Source organism: Alosa sapidissima, chromosome 3 (assembly GCF_018492685.1).
Source record: "Alosa sapidissima isolate fAloSap1 chromosome 3, fAloSap1.pri, whole genome shotgun sequence".
Classification (NCBI taxonomy): domain Eukaryota; kingdom Metazoa; phylum Chordata; class Actinopteri; order Clupeiformes; family Clupeidae; genus Alosa; species Alosa sapidissima.
The window spans coordinates 10,753,898-10,778,299 of NC_055959.1; the positions used below are offsets into that span (position 1 = coordinate 10,753,898).

Below are 24,402 nucleotides of genomic sequence, written 5' to 3' on the forward strand. Positions count from 1 at the left end.
TGAAATAAATCAGCCTTCAATATTAAAATCCCTGTGCTCCCTTAATTACTCAGACTTGTGTTAGCATCACTGACATGAAAATGAAAAAAAAAGGTACACATATCCAGGCACAAGTGTGTTTGTTTTAGTATGAAACCACCAAATCATCTATATGACCACCAGTGATCAGATAACATGAGTTAAATGAGTTTGGGTGTAGAATCTAGTTTCCAGACTATTTTTTATGATAAAATGATTTTATCACTGACATAAGAGCCACCTGCTGTGGTGTACTGGCTGTTGTCCAATAGGAACTCAAACCACCTCACACCATGCTGGCCTCCATGTGATGTTTAAATCCTCAGCAGACTCCCATTCAGTATGGATTTCTGTATTTAAGGGGAAAAAAAAACTAATGCCTTTGGATTATCCCTAGTTTGGCAGACACACTGGAACAGACTGAAGTTACTGACAAGCATGCTTTGTAAATGTAGTCTTTTTTTTTCAAGTGATTCAAACTTTGTTGAGGCAGTCTAGTGTTGGAATTTAAAAGTTTTGAATCTTTGTAATGATACACATTCAGGCTAATAAATACAATTATGATACAATTACAAAAATAAGTGTAAGTAGACTACATTCCGTACATTCTATCAGGCATAAATGAAAAAGTACATAATTCATAGTACATAAGACATGTACAGTACATATATAACAAGCTTTAAAAAGAAATAGCTGATTGGTGGTATGAACTTGCACCATTGGAGGGAAACCTTTATGTTCTATGTCTTTGATGTCTGAAAGTCCTTAGCAACCGAGGGGCCCCAACAATGAATGGATCGCTGCTCAAAATCAGATTAAAGGAGAGCTGCAATAAACATTGCCAGGAAACAATATCGCACAATGTTAACTTGGCTTACTTGTGGCCACACACTTATGCATCAGGTAACAAGCATGTTAACTTTAAGAAGGAAATGGTATCAGCAGGGTTATCTAAATTATGCTATTTGGCATAATTATGCTAGTTGGCTCTAATGACCATATTATTTGGCACTATTAATAACTATGCTAGTTTTATTTTCTCTAGTTTTGTGTAGTAAACAGCCATAGAAACTGCCACTGCATAGTCTATCCGAATCCACACAACTGCAATTTGACACTTGTCCAAGTTGTCCAAGCCCCAAGGCTCTGAACTGACCCAATGTCATAAACAGAACAGACTAAATGAGTTAGGAAGGGCCAAATAAATAAGAGCCAGAGAAACGATTCTCCAGATACATACAGCTCAATGTGTTGTCTTGTATGTCGAATATGATTTGGGGCCTGTCACCAGAAAATGTAAAGATCTGTCCAATAGCGCACTCTTGTGGCGGATACAGAGCACTAAGTTTAAACTACTTGTCCAACATTTTACACTTGCGCTAGACTTTTTTGGTCAGAGGCCAGGTAAGAGAAGCCTAGGTTGATGATTATGAAGATTGGACATGTGGGAGATGGGTGTTCTGTCACAACTGTGAAATGTAGAATGCTACCCACAAAAATAAACAAACGTGAGCAAGTATGGATATCAAGTAAGCCTATACACGCATTTCCGTATGTCAAAGTAAAGGTTTATAGGCAATTACATATCTCTTTTCTTTGACAGTTTACTATGTACAGTAGCCTACACACTTGTTTATGTGCCGTTTTATACATACGACTTTATGTTTTCCTTCACTGTAACAATACAGTGAAGGAAATATATTATGGCTACATTTATTGCTTTTAACTACCAAACAAATGTGTCTTCGTGCAACAGGAAATGCTGTCTCTTTACTTCTTGTAGTGTGTCGAGCATCACACTGCCCTAAAATCTCAGGAACAAAACAGCAGGAGTAGACACGCCAATAGATCACTATCACAACACAGCATATTGCAAATAGTACAATTAGCCTGAAGACTTGTTATGAAGGGGAATAATGATCCCTTTTCGAAAAAGTCATCGCCGGTAGCGAATTGTACTCGGGAAACGGTAGCTACGACAATAAGGTGAGTTTCACATAACGCTAGTTTTACGTTATGACACAGGCTGAATATATGACTTAACTTACCGTACTTTGGTATTTACAGACGCTTCTCCGCCATTCTAAAATAATTGAGCTATTTTACTCTCCAGTTAACATGCTAATTACAAGACATTTAAAAGGTAAAACAGCCATAAGCTAACTGACCTTGGCTGGACTTTGGTGATTTATTGGAATCCTAATGCCATGTGCTGTATGCAGGTTTCGTGTAACGATAATGTAATAGTTACGTCTATTATGATACAGGTTTTTATATTAGCTTCCACTACATCTTTGTCATTGCATGTTCGTGTATAACATTGCTCTGTTACTGACTGCTCATGAAATAGGCTACGTAACGGTAATATAAAATAGGATGTAGCTTTTTTCGACCAGCCGTTAGAAATATGTTGCTATAACCTGTGTGTTGTGTAGCAGCTACGTCTAACGTTATGGCTAAATCAGGTTCTGTCAACCATATTTTTGCGAATGTATAGGGCAAGTTAACAGCAGAAGAATTGGTCAGAAAAAGAAACAGTAAGTGCAGTCAGTTTTCAACCTGTTGTTGGTGATAAAACACTCTTGTCATGGCGTTTAATGGTGGCTGTGGGAATCTGAATGGCATAAGTTAACAATAACATTACTCGTCAGCTGATTTATCAGTGACGTTACGGTAACGGTAGTACTGTACTTGTTGCCAGTGTTAAACCTGGCTTGCTAACTAGCTAGGTTTGATACTGAAATTAAATCGAGATACTTATTACCTACTGTAACAGATGTTACACTATTATAAATGTAGGAGACCTAGCATTAATTAATAACACGTTTCGCCTGCTTAGAAAATAATGTTTATAATGAAAACAGTGTTGCGGGGCCCTCCCATAAGAAACCGAGCGATGTGATCTGTTCTACGATTAGACTCATAAAAAGCGAGCTGATTTGAAACGTTGTCAACAGTAGAGGCCACATCAGCTGAGTCACGCCAGTTAACACTTAACACTTGTAAACATTAAGAAGTCCACCAAAAGTCTGTGTGGGACACTATAAAGAGCTTAACGTGAAAACGTGGAAAAGTCCCAAAACAGCCATCAATCATCATCATTGTGTTAGTGAAAAACTCATTTTTAATATGTATCTTTTTTGTGCTGCATCTCAGCGACCAGCTTGTGTGGGGTGTTGCAGGGTGCTTGTTGTAAACCAAAACAAATGACAGCTGCAGCAGTCTTGATTGTGTCACATGGAGGAATGGAAAACAACCTAGCTGACTTTGATTTCACACCAGCTTAATTCTCATTACCTGCCATTATTTTTCTCTCACTGTTGCATGTGCTTCCGGCCTTTCAATTGATTGTTTGATTTTCAGTGTCATTGTGGGTCAAATGAAACACTGAAAATAAATGAGACTTCAAATCAGAACATTAAGCCTGTTATTGTTGTTGCTGTTCTGTTTTGTTTCTAACTTCTTTACATCAACAATTTAATGGATGTTGTACACAAAACAAAATATCTGGGCAAACAACCTACGTGTGGAGGGTCTTCTTGCTGTGGTTAGACATGTAAGCAGTCCTTAAGGATTCGTAATCAATTGTGGTCTCTTTCAACTTGTCCACTGAGGTTCTTGCCAGACACTTTTGTCCAAAGTGACAGCAATCACAATAAATATCATCCTAAAAAAAAAAACAGTGCAAAATGCATAGTTTGCAGTTCAAAGATACAGCTTACATAAAAATGTTAATAATAGTAATAGACTAATAATTGATGAATAATATTTCTATCTGCAAGGAGAACTGATAGTTAGAGTAGAGTAGGCCATACATAACACTACTATAGCTATTCCTAGGATTCAGTCTGTTTATCAAAGACAGAAATGCAGAGGAATTATTTATCAACAGCTTGTCCGTAAGAGCAAGTTGCAGTGACCAAATCTAGCATTGTGAGAAAAAAATGATGGGCTATAGCTCATCAATATATATGTCTGTGAGAATAAGAGCCTCCAGCAAATGTTATTATGTGTAATGTGTGTTTACTGCACTTATTGTACATAAACTCTACTTTATGTTTTAAACAATGCCTCCGTTTTGTTTTGTTTTTCACTGTGGCTCTATAACATGGACTTATATTGAGTGCTCCTTTGCAGCCTGGCACTCGTGTAGACAGATGGTACTCGTGGGAGCGTGGCTTGGGCATGGCAGGACTCTGCATCCCAACAGAACCTCCACTCAGTGGGATGAAGGCAATTGGCAGAGAGTGTCGGAAGCCCCTGGTGTTAGTGGAGGAAGCGCAGCTCTATGGCCTGATGGGCCCGGGTGGGTTAGTGTGGTGTGTGAATCACTGGCCAGGGAGAGGATCTGCGTGCAGGAAGGCGGGATTGGGAACAGTGTTATGTCATGCATGGCCATACCATACCTAACCCATCAGGCCTAGTCAGGGTGATGGCAAGGGATATACACAACTGTGATAGTGTCTTAGCAGTGAGGACTGTTTTGCAGACAGGAGGCTTATCTGAGAGTTATGTTTTGGTGATGAAACACGAGAAGAAGCTGAATGTGTAAACGAACGAAGAATGCTTGAGAGGATATCATCATTCTCTTTGCCCTGGCTTATGTTTGCTGTTTCTGATTCTGCAGTTTTGTCCAGCTGACACTTCCAAGCATGCTTTGGGGCTGAGAGGTTCTACAGAAAGGAGGGTCTGCCTGCTCGGTGGGGCCTGCAACCATGGGGAACACCGCTACAAAGTTCCGTAAGGCCCTGATTAACGGGGACGAGCTGCTGGCCTACCATCTGTATGAGAGCAACCCACAGTTCAAGGAGGCCCTGGACCCCAACACCTCCTACGGAGAGCAGTACCAGCACAACACACCCCTGCACTATGCCGCACGGCATGCAATGACGCGCCTGCTCAGGTATGCTGAGTTGCTGACTAAAGTTGCCTGGGCTACTCCCTTGTGTGTTTGTAAATAATACAATGAATAGATTCTTCTTCTCTGTTTTGTCAAAGTGTCAACCAACCAAGGAGGTCGTGCAACCTCCCACTGGGTGTTGCTGATTATCTGTGTTTGGTTTTGATGATAGCTTTGCTTGGAGTGCTTGTCTAAATATTGCTGCATCCTTTTTTTGGAGACGCGAAGCTTTGCCATTCGCACAGAGCGGACAGTCCCTCCTCTGTTCTGACTGAAATGCCTGACTAAAACATGGGATGGCTGAGGTTTCACCATGTGACTTGGCTTAATCTGTAATCAATTTTTACTGAGTCATCCACTGTAGATTTGTTTACACACTGCTGAATGTGGACAGTGTGGATATGAATGTTTTAGACGTTTCTTTACAGAATCAATTGTTTTAATTTTTGGGATTGTTATGTTAATGGGATTGAAATGTTCACATTCTTATTGGTTTGTTAATTCCTGTTTTGAGCCCTAGACCTTTCCTTGAAGTATCTGTTTGCTTGTGTGTGTGTGTGTGTGTGTGTGTGTGTGTGTGTGTTCCTGGTTTAGAAACTGCCATGACAAAAGAAATAAACGACTAAAACAAATGGCCAGCTGAACTGCTTTGATCTCTTTTTGAAGTCTCTTCCATGTTCCCGCTGTGTCCTCCCACCTCAGGTCCTTCCTGTTCAGCAAAGACGGGAACCCCAACAAGCGCAACGTGCACAACGAGACCGCGCTTCACCTGCTGTGCATGGGGCCCAGCATCCTGCTGGACGAAGCAGCCCTGCACCCCCGCCTCACCCGGCCCTACGAAGACGAGCGCTGCCGGGCCGAGTGCCTCCAGATCATCCTCAAGTGGACCGGCGCCAAGCTGGACCACAGCCAGTACGAGAGCGCGGACGTCAACGCCACCGACAACAAGAAGAGCAGCCCGTTACACTACGCCGCAGCCTCAGGCATGAAGACATGTGTGGAGGTGAGAGAGAGAGATGAAGATGAAGAAGATGGGTTGAAGGAGAAGAGAGGGATGTGAAGAGGATTGGGTGGAGGGGTTGAAGATGTGAGGAGAGACGTTGGAACAAAGCTCTAACTTCAAACTTGGTTCAACCCGATGACCCTCTTTTTCCATTTGATCCCTCCTTGTGTTCCCAGATCCTGGTGAGGAGAGAGGCCAACCTGTTTGCGGAGAATGAGAACAAGGAGACGCCGTGTGACTGTGCTGAGAAGCAGCACCACAAGGAGCTGGCCCTCAGCCTGGAGTCTCAGATGGTGTTCTCTCGTGATCCCCACGCCGATGACATTGAGGCCGAGTACGCTGCGCTGGACCGGAGGGAGGTACAGAATACCTTTCCCTCTAAACAACTCAAACAAGCCTTTAGTAGAGCTAGCATCTAGGTGTTGGGCACTCTCTTCTGATGACGTATTGAATTGCAAGGCAAGGATTTATATTACCTACAATCCCTGTCTTAGTATCTGGGACAAGAAAGCACAAGTGAAATAATGTGTTAACTTGTTTTGCCTTAAGGACATGCACAACAGGACATTTATCTCCGAAGCGCCTAACATAAAATTGTATGTTTCCATTAGCAAAACTGTTTGCAAGTGCACTGGAATAAAGTGTGCAGTCTTTTAAAGAGGCTCTATCAAAGTCCTTATAGGCAAAGCTTGCTACTCAGCATCTTGGTAATGTCCCTGGGCAGCTATTTCAGACAAACAAGATCATGGGAACAGATCTGTAATTCCATATAACTTAGCTGAAATAGATGTTAAAAGTACCTCATGTGAATCCATGTTTAAATCCACATTTATGCTTTATATCTCACAGTGTAGTTAAGTTATTGTGTGTGTGTGTGTCTAGTTAAATGCTATGTGGCCTTAATGTTGTTTTTGGCTCTTGGTGGTCTGTAGCTCTATGAAGGTCTGAGACCTCAGGACTTGAGGCGACTGAAGGACATGCTGATAGTGGAGACGGCCGACATGCTCCAGGCTCCACTCTTCACAGCAGAGGCCCTGCTACGAGCTCACGGTATGCTGCCCTCCACCCCTACACACTCCCCTGAGTGTGAGACTGTGTCTCAAACCGCATTCTTCCGTCAGTACACTGCTAGTGTGCACCACCGAGCGCTTAATTGCGTTGTGCCCACTTTTTTTTTGCTAGGTAGTATTGTCCCAATATCTGAACTATGTATTTAAACTAAGTATTTGAAGTGTGCAAGTAGGCGGTTTGAGACATAGCCTGTGTGTCCTTCTAACCTAACTGCATGTCTGTCAGGCTTTTGGTAGGCGATGTTATCTTTGGTAAAATGAATGCGAGAAATGCATTAATTGCAATGCATTAATTAAATGCATTAATTCAGACATTAATGAAACTTGCACGCTATTGTTATGATGATGTGTTCCATCAAGAAGGATATGGATATTTAATTATAAAAGGGATCTGAAAAGAACACATTTTGGCAGTGTCTTGGTTTTCATTAGTTATGTTTAACTAATGTTGTGTTTGAAGAATGTGGTAAAATGGTTTGAGAGGTATGATTTAATCTGGGGATTATATAATGATGAAAGCAACTGTAAATGCGCCATGTGCGAGTTATCTGTGTCTTTCCACTCAAGTGTTTGAGTGTCACATTTTCTTTGGTCAGACTGGGACCGAGAGAAACTTCTGGAAGCCTGGATGTCCAACGCAGACGAGTGCTGTCAGCGCTCGGGCGTGCAGAAGCCCACCCCTCCCCCCAGCGGTCACAACAACTGGGACACGCTCCCATCGCCACGAACGCCGCGGACCACTCGCTCGACCGTCACCTCTCCTGATGAGATCAGCCTGACGCCTGGAGACAATGGCGTTGTACAGGTGAGGGAGACCGACTCTCCAACTTCACTTCAACATTCTCTTAATTTCCACCATAACCATGGTAATAGCCATGCAGCAAATCTGGTACATTCACTTTGAGCAGGTCAACACAAACAAGCCTTATTACACAGTCGGCTACATGCAGTTGGGACTAGCAAACATGGAATGTCCACACCAATCAATTATAACGTATGACCTAAATGTCAGTGTTGAGCTACTGAACTGAATGACACTTCATTGGCTACTTCGCTGATCATACCCCCACCACAGTAAGCTGTTGTGTGTCACTAGAAACACCAGTGAAGCACAAACTGGGGTATTATGACCCTAGTCCAGTCGACAGTCCCTTCTCCAGGGTTCTCTGAAAGGCCACAGTTACTTCCAGCACAATCAGCCCTTTCAGACGCCATCACCAACATTGTCGGGGGACAGTAGGCTGTGTCCTACTCCACTGTTCTTAATATAAGTGGACAAAGACATTTCAGTTTCTGTGAGAGAGGAGCACTGCAGTGCTTGGACTGGACAAAGATGATGTCCACACAGAAATAATGGCTCCATGCAGAGACAGATTATTTAATCTTCATCTTGAGATATTGTTGGGGTGCAAATCACAAGTTTCATAACAATTTGATACAGTAATGATTCTATAAGCCAACAATTTGATTTTTTTCTATACTTAAAAAATGTGCAGCAATGCGATTTGATACTGGGGTCTATTGTCGACATGAAATGACACAGTCTCACACAATCTGGTTAATTTCCATGAATTCACAAATGCAAATAATATAGGCTATAATTTAAACATTTTATTAGTAAGTGTCAAGTCATACAAGATTGTCTTTTTTCCTCCTAGAACCTTTTCTGTTTTTAGCAAGATGCATTTACCAATTTAACGTTGTTTAAACTAATGTTGCAGTAGAAGTGACATTTTTGTTACACATTGTGCAATGAGCACCCCTAATGTATACTGGATGACTGGTTTCTCCGCTTTCTTGTCTTTTTACACAGTGTGGTATTTGTATGTGTGGCATCTCTGTGTTTGAGGAGCCAGTGGACATTCCATGTGCTCATGTGTTCTGCCGAGGATGCTGGGAAGGGTGAGTGTCCACCGTTGGACTTGATTGGTACATTGAGCACACATTTGTCTAATGCAGCCAGATACCGATACCATGTTACCAATGAGAATATTATGTAGGCACGTGCCTCACACACTAACCCCGTAAGATAGTGACACAAGATGAATACCACAAAAAAAACCTCCACAAAAAAAAACCTCTCCATTATAACTACCAGTGCCTAACTTTTGTTAAGCATTGTCCATTGCTCTTATAAAATATAAATATAGTATCATGATGTACTCTGTGTTTTTAGATTTTTGAACCTGAAGATTCAGGAGGGGGAGGCACACAATATCTTCTGCCCAGCCTTTGAATGCTTCCAGCTGGTGCCCGTGGAGGTCATCGAGAGTGTGGTCTCCAGGGAGATGGACAAGCGCTACCTGCAGTTTGACATCAAGGTAACCCTCCCCAGTACTCTGTCACTCTCATGCTTAGCAACCCAGCACTGCTGAAGGTAGCTAATTTAACAAAATGGCACAGATCTTTCACTTAGGGGATTAAGTGACGTGCAGTAACTCTGGGTCATCTCTCTTTGAATAAAATTGCTTTTAAATCTATTTTCACATTGACGTTTGTGTGTAGTGCACAGCTCTGTTAGTTTATATTCAATTAGAACTTGCTGAGAGTTTGTGCTGTGTAAGTTGGGAGGGGGGCAGGCCAGGCCCTCCGCGGGAGGCCATTATCCAGCTGCCTGTCCTGCTGGGGTTTATATGATCTCTGGGATCAGGGCCATGTGTAAGTAGTCAGAGCACAAGGCCTCCTTCTATTGACTGTCAGACAGCCCCACGGGCGTGCTGTGTAATGCTATGTTGTTTTCATAATAAGATCTTATACTAGAGTTGCTCTTCTTCTCCATATAATAATTCAGTTTTTTGTCACTTCGCCAGTGCATCTCAGCAAAACTGGTTTAAAGGTTTTGAAGAAGAAACTGTCTGAATCCTGTGTGTGTGCTTATTTTATTATGTTGTTTATTTTGTGTTTTGTAAAACGAACCATAAATATGTATGATGTATGATATGTGCTGTGATTAAGTGACAAAGTCAGCCTGTAGAAAACATAGTATATCATACATCATGACAGTACAACATTTCTTGTGAAGTTTCCTAATCACAATCAAATCTTTCTCAGAGGTTGTACGGTAAAACTCTTACCCACAGAACACTGCCTATCATGTGTTTGTTCTTGTTAAGTTGTCAGGGCTTTCGATCTGTTTTGGCATCTTTATATCCGTTTTGGTGTGGCATCAGGGGTTTATATCCGTTTTGGTGTGGCATCAGGGGTTTATATCCGCTTTGGCACTGCATCATATTTGGTTTCATGGACAGTTTGACTAACCTGATTCTCGCCAGATGAATTTCGTGCCGCCTATCTCCACTCATCCATCTGGGATCGATCCATTGGAGTGGTGCTTCAGAAGGCTGGGCCTTATTAAAAAATCCTTGCATAAGATTAGATAAACCACTTGTCCGTCATCTATTGACGTGCTACTTCAACCACTCACATCGAAGCCAACCCGTGACGCTGAGAACAGTCTCACAGTCGCTTCTACGCTACGTCGCATCTATGAAACTCCTGCCCTGCGTCTTGATTGGCTCTACCATACAATCTCGTGCTGAAATCACTCTCAATGGAAGCGATCCCAGATGGATGTGAGTGGAGCTAGGCGGAACGAAATTCATCTGGCGAGAGTCAGGTTACAGTTTGACTACGTGGGATCAAAATGTAAGGTTGTCAGGGCGTTTAGGGAAACACCCAGGAAGAAATGCAACAAATGTGACTGAATAAATTGCTTCCATCCACTTTAATTGTGTTATACCTTATGCAAATCCAGAGTTAATCCATCCACCCCTAGCAAATCAAATTTCTATGCCAGGGTTCCCACGGGTCATGGAATTTCTGGAATATCATGGAATTTTGCTGAAGTCTATTCCAGATATGGAAGGTCAGGGAATTTTATCATGTTTGGGGCAAAGTCATGGAATATCAGGGAATTGTGTTGTAGCACTTGCCAAAATACATTAGCCCTAATACAAATATTTCCACGCAGAATTGGTGTATATCTGGTCATTAGATTTACTGCTTGCTTAATGCTGTAAAGTTAACTAAACATTCATTGCAAAATATAATGAATAAAAATAAATAACAATTGGGCAGTGTTTTATTTACATTAATTTATTTAATTTAACCCCTGTAAGGTGCCCCCCCACAAACGCACACATATAAATATTACATATTCATAAATGTGATCTCAGAGGGGTAAATGGCAAATATTAACCATAAATTATGTCTATGTCTTATTGTGCGTCCCTAATTGCTACGATTTCCATTTGTATCTCATTGACCTTATTTTCTAAATCATTAAAATTCTCTAGTACATTATCAATGTATTTGCCCTGAACCATGATGGTGCCAGTGTGGTATATGTTAACAATAAAAAGTCCTTCTGAAAAAGTCAGTCCTTCTGAAAAAATTGATTTGCTTTCCATCTTGAATATATGTATCTTCACAATCGCAGTCCAGATAGGAACATTTCAGTGCTGTAGACCAAGCATCTTCGCGTTCAGTTTTGAATTCTCCGCCAAAATAGTGTCGTTGCAAAGTCTCTCTTTCTTGCCTCGCTTGTTCAGTGAAAGGGGTTTTTGCCATTTTTTGCCTGAAAATGCATACCAAATCCTGTAAGTTTGTTACCATCCATACCATCACAGCTAAGAAGTTGTATCGTCTTTGTCTTCTGTAAAATTATGATTTTTGTCTTCTGTCTTTGTCTTCTGTGAAATTATGATTTCTGTCATCTGTAAAATTATGATTTTTGTACTGCTTACCTGTTAGTGGAAAAAATGGGATATACTAAGGGTGCTTTTTTGAATTCAATCTGACTCTGAAGAGACAGTTAACTGAGCAACTTGCGAGCAAATGCCGGGAAGCCGGCTAACCGAGGGGGGGGGGGGGGGGGGTGTAAAGGAACGGATGCAAATGTCGGGAAGCCGCCTAACCGGATGTGGCTTGGCGTGTCTATGACTTTGAACACGTAGTATGTATTTTTCAAGCTTATGTCGATTAATCGTATTAATAATCTTGTGACTCGTGATTTCTTGTGTGACGACATATTTATTTTGTAACAAGTCTACTGAACAGACACACCCGTGATCATGTGTGAGGAGGGGGGGCGGGTGGTAAAGGAAAGGATGTGGCTTGGCGTGGTGTGGCATGGCATGATGTGGCTATGGCATACTGTAGTAGTATTTTTCAAGCTTATGTTGATTAATCATATTAATAATCTTTCTTGTGTGATTTCTTGTGTGACGACATCTGAGCTTATTCACTTGTCCTCCAACTACCACAATTTGCTTTTTTTTTTTAAATGCCCTCTAGTTTATCCCTGTATTCCCTCTCTAAATATCTTCTTTTATTTTCTCTTTCCTATACTGTGTCTCTGTTTCTCCATCTCATCCTTGCCCTCCCTCCTTAGGCGTTTGTGGAGAATAACCCTGCCATCCGCTGGTGCCCGTGGGCAGGTTGTGATCGTGCAGTGCGTCTCTCCATCCAGGGTCCTGGTGCCAGCAACTCAAATCCGTTCAGCTACCCCCTGTTGCAGGCGCCTGCTGTGGACTGTGGCCGTGGGCATCTCTTCTGCTGGTCAGTACTGGGCACAATCAGCTTGCCCTGCTGTGAGCAGTGGTCAGCTTTTACTGTTTTTAGGATGGAGCTAGCAGCTCATAGAGTTTAGTGGTGTATCAACTGTCTTAAAGTAAATGATAAAAGTAATGACATATCTTTTTTGGCCAACTGATTTGACACCAATACTTGTAATACAATGTAAAAGAAAATGCACATTGGTCGTTTTTTGCTCATTATGCTGTATTTTCAGTGGTCACACAATAACATTTAGAACCATTGAGCTATGGTTAACGAGTGTTCCTGGGAATCTATGCATATCTGTTTCGGGAAAGTTGTTGAACATGGTACTGACCTTTTCTCAATGGGACTGCTACTATGCTGTTACAGTTGTTACATTTAGGTGGAATCAAGGACTTGTTTCTGGAATGTTTGTGTGCACAATTAATGTTACTGTTGTATTCTTGGCATGGCTTATTGCATTAGTCTCTTGTGTTTTAACACCCACCAAAGTTTAACATATGTTTCTTTTATACATGATGTTGAGCCTCTGCCATTTGTGTTTGACTGAAGCAAGTATCAGACATTCATACGAGTTGCAGTTGGAACCGTAGTGAATCTGTCAATTATGGATTACAACGAAAGCATTGTGAAAGCGTGTATGTTTACAACAAACAAAAGCAGTACTTACTGACGGCTCTCTGATGTGTTGCTGTGTGCCATATGGCTTGGCTCATGTGTGTCCACAGGGAGTGTCAGGGGCAGGCCCATGAGCCGTGCGATTGCCAGACATGGAAAATGTGGCTGCAGAAGGTCACGGAAATGAGGCCAGAAGAATGTGAGCAGTCTTTTTGCATGAATGCACACACACACACACACACACACACACACACACACACACACACACACACACATGACTACTGTACACAGTTACAATGCCATAAAGCTGTAGTCAGTTAGCACTGTTTGACCTGTACATTGTGGTAGGTGATATACTCTTGTTGTACCCATCCCTCTGTATCACTGTCAGGTTCTGCAGCATGTGTACTAATGTTTTAAAGTCTTGAAAAACGTTGAAAGATTTTTTTTCTTTTCAGTTTTTTTCTGCCAGTAAAATGCAGGCGTTTCGAGAAAAGTAGCATTGGCATACGCATGCTAGTTAAGACCAAACTATTACTAGATGTAGACTTTGTAGAAAATCTGCATTTTATGACTTAATACTTGGCACAATTATTTAGATAACCAGACTCTCTCAAATGGATAATATTATGTCACTAATCACCAGTGTCACTAGTCTCCATCTTTCTGTTTTTGATTATATGGAAATGCATATGCAAATTGCAGGGGAGACTTGAATGAAAGACACGCACTGAGCTGAAAAACTTGTTTGCATGAGGAGACATATTGTCTGGCAACAAATTGACTGTGGATGCGCAAATTTCACTCTTGATGACCTCTTTAAGCCGAAAATGAGATCTGGTTATAAGAAAACTGACCATACCAACCCTCCACAGTGCAAATGTTATAAATGACCTCCCCAGTGTGAATGTGGTGCCAGTGTGCTTTTGCATAGTCAAGTCAAGTCACTTTTATTTATATAGCACATTTAAAAAACATCAGGAGTGGACCCAAAGTGCTTTACATGGCAAAAGAGTTGGTTGGGCAAAACACTTAGACAGAGGCTGGGCAAAACACTTAGACATAGAAAAACATAGAAAGGGATGCACAGGTCTGACTAAAGTAATGTGTAAGAAGGGTAATGTGTAAGATAAGTACATAGTGTGGTTTACTCTTCCCCAGTGTGAATGTGGTGTCAGTGTGCTTTTGCATAGTGTGGTTTACTCTTCCCCAGTGTGAATGTGGTGTCAGTGTGCTTTTGCATAGTGTGGTTTACTCTGTGTGAATGTGGTGTCAGTGTGCTTTTGCATAGTGTGGTTTACTCTGTGTGAATGTGGTGTCAGTGTGCTTTTGCATAGTGTGGTTTACTCTGTGTGAATGTGGTGTCCGTGTGCTTTTGCATAGTGTGGTTTACTCTGTGTGAATGTGGTGTCAGTGTGCTTTTGCATAGTGTGGTTTACTCTTTCCCGCTCTGGTCTCCAGTGGCTGGTGTGAGTGAAGCGTACGAGGATGCTGCCAACTGTCTGTGGTTACTCAGCAACGCCAAGCCCTGTGCCAACTGCAAGTCACCCATTCAGAAGAACGAGGGCTGCAACCACATGCAGTGTGCCAAGGTGAGGCGTCACTCCGCCGGCAAATCCAGATATTGGACTTCATTATGAATTTATGGTGTGGACATAACATGCATTGTTTACTGGCCTCTGCAGTGTAAGTATGACTTCTGCTGGATCTGCCTGGAGGAGTGGAAGAAGCACAGCTCCTCTACTGGAGGATACTACCGTTGCACACGCTATGAGGTCATCCAGCAGGTAGAAGAGCAGTCCAAGGAGATGACTGTAGAGGTAGGAACTCATGCGCATACCCCATGCTCAGCACACTGACACAGACATTGTATAAGACTTCCTTTTCCTCTGTGGTCACTCACTGTCATGTGGTCAATGCCATCATCAAATGTACACATTTGAGGCAAGTTGCCCAGCTATGGTCATGGCAAACAGTAGACATGCCATGTGCTGTTACAAGACTTAGAACAAAGGTAATTTCAGCATTGAAGAGGTAAAACAATGTGTTTGAATCTTACTGCTGCTGATTTTCACTCCTGTGAAAATGTCTATTTCCAAATGCAAGTGAGATGAACAATGTGTAGCTGTGACAGTCATATTGTAAAGTTGTAATGTCTTCGATGGTTCAATATTTCAGGCAGAGAAGAAACATCAAAGTTATCAGGAACTGGATCGCTTTATGCACTACTACACCCGCTTCAAGAACCATGAGCACAGCTATCAGGTAGGATGGTGCTTTAATTTGACCTTATTGTTATGTATTTAAACAGTGTCACTGTCTAGTTGCATAGTGTGTTTAGGTGTTTATGGCAAGCTGAATGTTGGTTCTGTCCTCTCTTAGCTAGAGCAGCGACTCTTGAAAACAGCCAAAGACAAAATGGAGCAGCTTAGCAAAGTCCTTAGTGCACGTAAGTAGTAACTAAGACTACAAAGTCATTGCTGATGGTGAAAAAACCCGACATACAGATTTATGTGTTGAGATTTAAAAAAAAAAAAATCCAAACTGGATTGCGTGTTTGTCTGTTCACCCTGACGTGCAGGTCAAGGAGAGGCCCCCGACACCACCTTCATCGAGGATGCAGTGCAGGAGCTCCTGAAGACGCGCCGCATCCTCAAGTGCTCGTACCCTTACGGCTTCTTCCTGGAGCCCAAAAGCACCAAGAAGGAGATATTTGAGCTCATGCAGGTACGACATTCTAAAAGAGGCATTCGTTTTTGATGTAATAAATGCCAATATCTTCACAGTTGGCTAGTTAGTTAGGTCGCTTGTTGATGTGTTTTGCTGTGTTCTATACATTTGGCAACAGAATACTGTCGTTAGAAAGAAGTTAGAAAAGAGGTCTGGGAAGAGGTACAGAAGCCTGCGCTCCTGCACCACCAGACTCACCAACAGCTTCATACACCAGGCTGTTAGGATGCTGAACTCTCTCCCCCCTCCACCCACAGCTACATAACATCCTGGACTTTGGACCCACAATGGCTGCCTTGCACTACTCCACTTGCACTACTCCACTTGTACACTTGCACACTTTGCAACTTGTTGTTGTTGTCCTGTTGTCTTGAAAACACAACATTTCTGCTGCTCTTACATAACTTGCACCACTATGCCACTTGCTTACTTAGGTCAAACAGAACTACCTCAGCCATTTATTGGCCTGACTTTGCACTGTTATATTGACTGTCTATGCACAATTGCACAATTTCAACCCAATTTTGCTGCTCTTATTTCTTCATTGTATGTGCCTTCTTATTTACTTTTCATTGTTTACTTGAATGTTATGTTTGTCTGTGGACTTAATTGGTAAAATATGTCTTGTCTTCACCGTGGGATAGTGAGAAACGTAATTTCGATCTCTTTGTATGTCTGGGCATGTGAAGAAATTGACAATAAAGCAGACTTTGACTAGAAGTTAAAGTGATTCCTGGCATAAAGCAGTGAATAGTGAATAGCTTGGTGAGTACGATCAGGATGAATTTGTGAATGAAAATTAAGCTTAAAGCTGCAGTTGGCAAGTCTGACAGATTGAGGGGACTTAGCCGAAATTTTGAATGTTTACAACTCTCATGCCCCTCCCCCACTACCACCGAGCACCCTCTCGTTGAGTTTGTGCTTGTCAGTACGCACCAGACTGCACCAGATTGTGATTGACAGTCAGATCTCACACAGCCCTGCTCTGATTGGACCAGAAGAACCAGGAGCTGTGGATTTTTGCAAAACAAATAACAGGCTCTAGGTGGAGGTAGAAGTGCAGGTTTTTTTCTAAAAACCGGCTGATTTATGTTGTTCTGTCAGAGCATAGTGTCGGTTTCAGTGAATATGATCAAAAAATATCTTGCCAACTGCAGCTTTAATCTTGCTTTAACAGAGAGAAGACTTTAGAAATATCAGGTAGAAAGGAGAGATTCAGTTGCGTAACTAGCTTGTTGTGATGTGTTTTGATAGGTTTTACAGAATTCCTGAAGACCCAATGAGACAGTATGGCCTTTCACCTATATTTTCCAAAAGACACAACTCGGCCCTATTTTAATGTTTTAATGAAGGTTTTGTGTCGGTGTTAGTTTTTGTTGGCCATTGCCTCTATGAATAACTCCACAGTGAACAGCTGCTATACACATGATCCCCCACTGATGCCTTGCAGTAGTCTCTCACATGTTCTACACCTGTTTTTTTTTTTGTTTTCACTGCCATACAAAGTTTTCTTTTTCTGTGCGTCATGTTTCTGCAAGGTCGAGTTTTTTTAACATTCTCTGTGTATCCTCCAGCTTTCCTTTCTCCTTGCTATTTTTGGCCTCCTTTCTTGCCATTTTGCAGTACACTCAAAAGATTGTCAATGGTTAGTAAGAAGAGGCATATGAATACAGCTCTGGAAAAAATGAAGAGAGACCACTGCACATTTTTCTGATGTCGTCCTACGGTTGCTGAGTGACCTTCAAATGAGTTGACGGTCATATTCAAAATGAAGAGACCACTGCAAATTTGAATATGACCATCAATTCATTTGAATGTCACTCAGTAACCGTAGGACGACCTCAGATGTGCAGTGGACTCTTAATTTTTTCCAGAGCTGTAACTGTATTTCTGAAAGTGCATAAAGCTGCACTGGTGGAACATGTTTCTCTTCAGCTCTGTTTTACTGTTTGTTTGTTTGTTTGGTTGTTTGTGTAAACACATGCATTTCTGCAGACGGACCTGGAGATGGTGACTGAGGACCTGGCCCAGAAGGTGAACAGACCGTACCTGCGCACGCCGCGCCTACGCATCATCCGTGCTGCCTGTCTGGTGCAGCAGAAGCGACAGGAGTTCCTGGCGTCCGTGGCCAGGGGTGTGGCCCCCAATGACTCGCCTGACGCACCACGCCGGAGGTGGGTGTGTAACACTGCACACAGTTTATTGGCCAGTAAACTTCACAGATGTTTCTCTCCCAGCTTCTATTCCCAGCAACTCCCTACTTGTCATTTTTATTCTTAATGTGTGATTAGGTTGGGAGCGGAAATGTGAAATTACATATTTTCTTTTTTACAGAGATTGTCATTTAGCAAATGCATTTAGTAAATTATTGTAGCTTTTAGGAAAACACATTTATTATGTTTTATTACAGCTAAGAACTTAGATAAAGGGAGTTACCCTTATTGAGAAACTGAAGAGTCTGATGTGTAAGGATGTTTTTCTAGCAATAATATTTGAAATAAAATCTAGAATTACCGGTAATTACACTTCTTTTCTATTCTCACCTCAGTTTTGCTGGAGGATCCTGGGACTGGGAGTATTTAGGTTTTGGTTCTCCAGAGGTGAGTACATTTGCTTTACTTTCAAGTTTCTTTTTTGTATCACTCAACTCACATGTGGTTCTTATTTTTGACAGGATAAATTGAATTGATTTGTTGTTTGGCTGTGCTTGAGCAAGTGAACTTGGTACTTTACTGAGTTGGATGTTGTTTGAAACGAGCATTGGCCAAGTGGAAAGACTTTGCTTTTATTACACCAGCAAAAGAGTGTGATTGCCATTTCCCTGTACCCCAACAGTCATTATCCAGGAATGCAAAAGAAATGATTGATATTGACAATGTCCTTTCCAGGTGCCACTTGCTGTAAAACATCTTGCGTTTCTTAGATAAGGGAAAGTACGACGAAATATTTGGGGTTTGACAACAGAGAGTTTTGGATGCATTTGGTGTATTTGGATATGATTGTATGCGGTATCTAGGCTGAACATGGTGTTTAGAATGGACTGTGTCTGCCTTTTGCAGGAGTATGCAGAGTTTCAGTACAGACGCAGACACAGACAGCGTAGACGAGGAGAAGTGTCCAGCCTGCGCAGCAACACCCCAGAACCTGATGACTCCAGCGAGGGGACCCTAGGTAAAAATCAACCTGATCAAAATCCCAAACCGGCTAATAAACGAACAAAAAAAGCAGTTGAATCAACCACTGGTGCTGTTGGTCAAAAATTGGTACATTTGTCATTGTTTCTGCTTGAAAGCGGAAAAAGGAAAAAACGATTGATATTGACTTGTATTTTTTAATGATGGCTTTGGGTTCATGAACATAAGGCACACATAGGTGTTAACACTGGCAAGATGAGAAGCAGAGTGTCTAGCTACCTTCAAACTGTAAAGTCCATCATCCCAACACATGTATATTCATGTGCATTATATGAATGTATATTTCTTATATATATATCTTTTATTTTTAAAAATCACTGAATTTTTAAAATGTGTAAAATCACTGAAGGTTTTAGCTGAGATACGGTCAAACTGTAAAACATGTATTTAAAGTATGAGTTAACATTAATTGGTCTTACTTGTAATTTGAAACTTACGGAGGAAAAATGCATGTCGGCATCATGTAAAAAGTATCAACTCTAACTGCAGGTATTAGATCAGTGTATTCCCAGTTTATATTCAGTATGAATCAATGAATCAAATGCTGAAGAGATATGATAAATTCCGTCACATGCGCTTAGCTGCTTCCACTTACCTTCTCTCCTCCCCACACAGATCTACACGAGTTGGCTGGTGGTCAAAGACCAGGTCTGCCTATGGTGAGTCTCCCACCAGGCCAGGGAACATCCTGTAGCTCAGAAACCTGGCACCTCTCCTGCTGCTGGCACACCTAACCGTATTTCATTCTGTGATCTCTTTAACAGTTTGTCAGATAATGTAGGTGTTTACATGAGGTAGTCTGATCCCATATTTTGTGCAAGAGCTAGCATTCATCACAAAACCTAAATTTACAATTGAATTAAATAGATTTATGGTGGCATAGATTTAATAGATTTAATATAGATAAATAGTTTTATGGTGGCAATAAAGACCTATTGATGACCCTTTTTTCTCTCCCAGCCACAAGGTTCTCTGGAAGATGATGACCCCAACATCCTGCTTGCCATCCAGCTGTCACTTCAGGAGTCCAACCGACCGTGTATGGGTGATGGAGGTGGAGGTGATGTCCAAGAGGTCCTGTCTCATGAAGTGTCTCTGGGGGCTATTGGAAGCTCGCTCCCCTCCCGGTTGGACTCGTTGCGGCGTGGCCCAGTGTCTGAAGCGCCACGTGCTGCCCACAGCAGCTCTGAGCTCCTGGAGCTTGAGAACAGCCTGATGAAACTGACCTCCATGACGACCATCCCGCATCCGCTTCGCCACGCTGGCCCCCGTAACTTTTACCCTTCCCATCCAACTCCTCTGGAGGATCCCCTCAACTTCCACCCGAAGCCCAAAGCGGCTCGTAACCTCTCCCACCGTCCCGTCCGCAACGCCTTGAGTGGCTCTGAGGCTCCCAGCTCCGTTGGATTGGATCCTGCCGACAACGCCAACCTTATTGGCAACATCATGGCCTGGTTCCATGATATGAACCCCCAGAACATCGCACAGGTGCCTCCCTCCTCATCCACCTCCACTTCCACCGGCACCACGTTGCCTCCCCCGGGCCTCCACACATCCATGCCCACCTTGACCCCAGACTCTCCTCTGACGGAACCGCAGTTCCAGATCTGGCCTGAGGAGGGCAGTGGTGCTGAATCCTGCCACTATCAGCCCTTTTCTGGCGTGGAAGGTGGTGAGGTGTCTGCCACGAGACCTACTCAGCTCCACCTGGTGGGCCTAGACCCCTTAGGTCTGCCCCCTTCCCCTCCACCGCAGGCTGACAACATGGACAGTGAAACCTCCGTGAGCCATCCCAGTTACTCCCAGTCGGACACCCAAAAGTTCGACTTGGACCCGGACCAGCCAAGCAGTAGCTCATCCGAGTGGGAAGGACAGGTGCACCTTGTTTGATGTCGAGGAACAAGATCCTATGTGCTGAACCCTTTTTCATAAAACAGGACTATTGTTTTGAAAGTCTGGAGTCAAAGAATCAATGTAGCCATGACTGGAGAAAAGCACTTGAATTCCTGAAGCTGACAAAGCAAGCTGAATCACGTAATATTTTACGATCTGCTCACAGCTTACTTACTCACACTAAGCACTTGAAATGCTTCTGAAGGTTAAGGTGCCATTACTTGGACCAGAGAGGACACCACAGACTGGGTTTAAGGTGTTGAGATGTCCATGTCCATGCGTGGACATGAATGAAAATTGATTTGAGTGTCACTCATATCTGTGCCTCAAATACAAATATGGCCATAGGTCTCTCTTGTGCCCTGTAGTTAGTTGTTGAAGCTGTATGTGCTGATGATTGTTCAAAAATTACCGAAACTCATGATAACTGATTTAAGTAACAATGCATACATACATTATATGCATCATATAAACACAACGGTTTATCTTTCACTGTTAAGGTGAGACTGGTGCATCATATTTGATAAGTCATGATGGGATGTGGGACACATGTACAGCATCTGTTGTTTGCCCAGATGGCTGGGACCATGTCTGTGTTCCTGTCCACAGCTGTGAAGGCGCTCATGTATTCCGTTCTATTGCCTTTTTTACAGGGTCGTTGAAAGTGTTATTGTAGGTGCCAAAACTCAGAGGCAGGCAAGCCAGGTCAGACAGTACAGGTTCCATAGAACCCCCCGCAGGACTTTAGGAGGTTAAGGTGGTGGTGCTTGTCCCGTCCCCCAAATTCCTTGGTCCAATGACGAGTGAAAAGTGGGCCCTAAAGGCTTCGGGAAATGTACACAACATATATACTGAACCACTGAAGGAAATGAGGAGGAGGAACAGGAGGAGATGAGTTATTAGAATTGCACAGTTAGATTTGCACATGTCTATGGTTTGCCTCTGAGATCTGTAGTCTACTCTGACCTAATCTACTTTATGCCACTAGTAACGTGAGGACAGACCTCCGTAGTGTGCCAAAATGGCCTCTACCCACCCAGTGGTCTTCAGAAAGAAAGCTTGGCCTCTCCTCAGTCTTTTTTCAGTGCCTTTTGTGTGTAAGCGTGTCACTGTTGATTGCCACGTATCCTGAGTGTGACCTACAACACTGGCCAGACTTGACCTTTTTTTAAACACAGTTTTTTGACGCATAGCCTTTGCCTCCTGTAGGCCATCAGTGTGGCTCAGGAGCGGTTTCTACCACACACCTCTCTCTGGACACTCATCTTATACAGGATACAGCGCCGCTGGACTGTGTTGTCGTGCTTCACTGCTGGTGTGTGTGTGTGTGTGTGTGTGTGTGTGTGTCTGCTTGCTCATAGAGAAAGTGATGACTCAAGAACATAGGTGCGGTTTCATATGATTTTTAAGAAATGGGTGTGTTTGGTTTATGTGTGTGTGTGTGTGTGTGTAGGTGATAAGTGTCATGACAAAAAACAAAAAAACAAAACTAAATGCCATAATATATAGTGTGAAACCTTTTTCTATTTATTTTTAAATTAAATATACTTAACCACTTTCTGTGATTGGACACTAAAAGTGTTGAGATGCTAACATTGTGTTGATGATAACATTGTGTTACCTGCTCACTGGGATGTGGTGTGGTTGTCGGACTAGCTCACTGAAAAGAAGTGTTGTGTTGTTGATTGTATTGGTAATCATGTAGTCTCTCTTTAACGTGGCTTTCTTTCTATTAACGGTTACTACTGACTTAGGCTGGCAATAACGAGAGCTGCGACAAATTCAATGGCGATGTTAGTGTAGTGGATAAGGAGCCGGGTTAGCATGCAGAAGCCTGAGAAGTTGAGTTCGATAGCCAGCTGCCACCGTTATGCGTTTTAGCAAGGCACTTAACCCCAAGTTGCTCCAGGGAGTGTGGCCCTGCAATTAATTGAGATCTGTAAGTCGCTCTGGATAAAAGCGTCGGCCAAATAAATGAAGATACAGATGAAAGATGTGGAGTCAGGTCCGTCAGAACTTGTATGTCTGTTGTGAAGAGATTCTCCCCATGCATTTAGCAGATGTTCGATTATGTGTTGTCAGGTTAAAGCAAGAAAAGTGATATGAGGTGACAGACAGAAATGAAGCTAAGTGTAGCGTAAGGCTAGGTCTTCTAGTAAGTGCTTGTAGTAACACTTGTTTCAGTCCTGAGACTTTGGTTGTATCTTAAGTTGATGAAAAAGAAAGTTTCAACTGGTTGGATTTCAGCTTGACACAATCAGAATATAGATGTTTAAAAAAATTTTCTAAAGAAAAGCAAAACATATCCAAATGAATGCTGACAGCATTATCCATTGGGTTTGTGCATAGGCCTATTACTCAGTGAAAGTTGGGCAAAAGTGCAAACAAATATTCTTGAGCTTTGAATGGGCCAATTGTTTTTTTATTTTTTAATTATTATTTGATAAAATGATTATCAAAATATGTTACAAATGGCACTCTTATTTTGTTACCAAATGAAACTTTATATTGTTAAATAACTAAAAAAAGGTTATTTGCACTTCTCATAATCCATACTTGATACATTCCCTCTTTCTATGGAAACTCACAGGTTATCATGTTTGCCCATTAAATTTGACAATTCTACTCATTCTGCTGTACTCCGTATTGTTGTGTCTCTCTGTCCTTTTTAATCACTATGGTTTCTCTTCCCTTTGGCTCACGTGATGGGTCATTGCCTCGGGGTCAGATATTCTACCCTAGGCTACTGGCCCACAGTGGTGCTCATTCATTTGTTGCTATGTCTTGGCCATGCTTTTTGAGGTTAAATGGCCACATACAGAAGATTGTTTCCACATTTTCTATTCATTCATATATTTACTCAGGTGTAAAATCCCATTTGTGGACTTTGACTCATTGCATAGTTTTCAACGAGAGTTACTAATCTGGGATTTGGATGGAAAGTGCTGTTTGAATGCGCCCTCTCAGCCTAAAGTAAGTAATGGGAGGGAAGAAGGGGGGGAAAGCCATCAAGAGAGAGACGGCTCAGGAACAGCACAATCGGTGTCATTGAGGACAAATGTCAGGCCGGAAGGGACACGCATCTGCACTCTGGCATAGTGTACTGCACTGGTCAAAGGGACATACATCCACAAGCTGTGGCCAAGCATACACTCACTCAGTGGGAAAAGGGGACCAAAACAAGTCAAGACTTAAGATGCTTTAACACTGTAAGATCTGGTCAATTTAAAATGTCCTTTACGTTTGACTCTTTTGCCACCGTGCTGAATCTAGCACTGTCTGAACCTTGCTATCTGTCTGTCGGTTGAGTCGGGCAACTGTAATTTGTTCTACTGTGGAACTAAAGGCTTGTTCACTTCACATTGACCTCTTTTCTTGGCTGCTCCATCTTCAGGTGATCGGTCAGGTGAAGATGCA

The 24,402-nt window shown here is 42.3% G+C and overlaps 1 protein-coding gene across 3 annotated transcripts; it reads left to right on the forward strand.

Annotated features, from left to right (window-relative positions):
• Window positions 1-1,801: 1,801 nt before the first annotated feature.
• Window positions 1,802-23,614, forward strand: ankib1b (ankyrin repeat and IBR domain containing 1b). Of its 3 annotated transcripts, none has more exons than XM_042085780.1 (20): window positions 1,802-2,004; window positions 4,156-4,921; window positions 5,621-5,921; window positions 6,098-6,280; window positions 6,854-6,971; window positions 7,588-7,796; window positions 8,805-8,893; window positions 9,168-9,312; window positions 12,384-12,550; window positions 13,279-13,367; window positions 14,630-14,760; window positions 14,854-14,988; window positions 15,347-15,433; window positions 15,551-15,617; window positions 15,750-15,895; window positions 17,894-18,072; window positions 18,447-18,498; window positions 18,958-19,069; window positions 19,708-19,751; window positions 20,053-23,614. In XM_042085780.1, exons 2-20 carry the CDS (start codon window positions 4,734-4,736, stop codon window positions 20,980-20,982), a joined length of 3,372 nt encoding a protein of 1,123 aa, XP_041941714.1. In that variant the 5' UTR covers window positions 1,802-2,004; window positions 4,156-4,733; the 3' UTR covers window positions 20,983-23,614. The 3 variants fall into 3 exon arrangements, with proteins under 3 accessions (XP_041941714.1, XP_041941713.1, XP_041941715.1); XM_042085779.1 differs by having other exon boundaries at window positions 4,646-4,921; XM_042085781.1 differs by lacking the exon at window positions 1,802-2,004 and adding an exon at window positions 2,011-2,555 and having other exon boundaries at window positions 4,646-4,921.
• The last annotated feature ends 788 nt before the right edge of the window (window positions 23,615-24,402 follow it).

Excerpts from the sequence above, each read along its gene's own strand:
- ankib1b (XM_042085780.1), top strand. The coding sequence starts at position 4,734 with ATGGGGAACACCGCTACAAAGTTCCGTAAGGCCCTGATTAACGGGGAC. Across the intron at positions 14,761-14,853 it reads ACCACATGCAGTGTGCCAAG|TGTAAGTATGACTTCTGCTG; the intron begins GTGAGGCGTCAC and ends TGGCCTCTGCAG. Across the intron at positions 15,618-15,749 it reads TAGCAAAGTCCTTAGTGCAC|GTCAAGGAGAGGCCCCCGAC; the intron begins GTAAGTAGTAAC and ends CCTGACGTGCAG.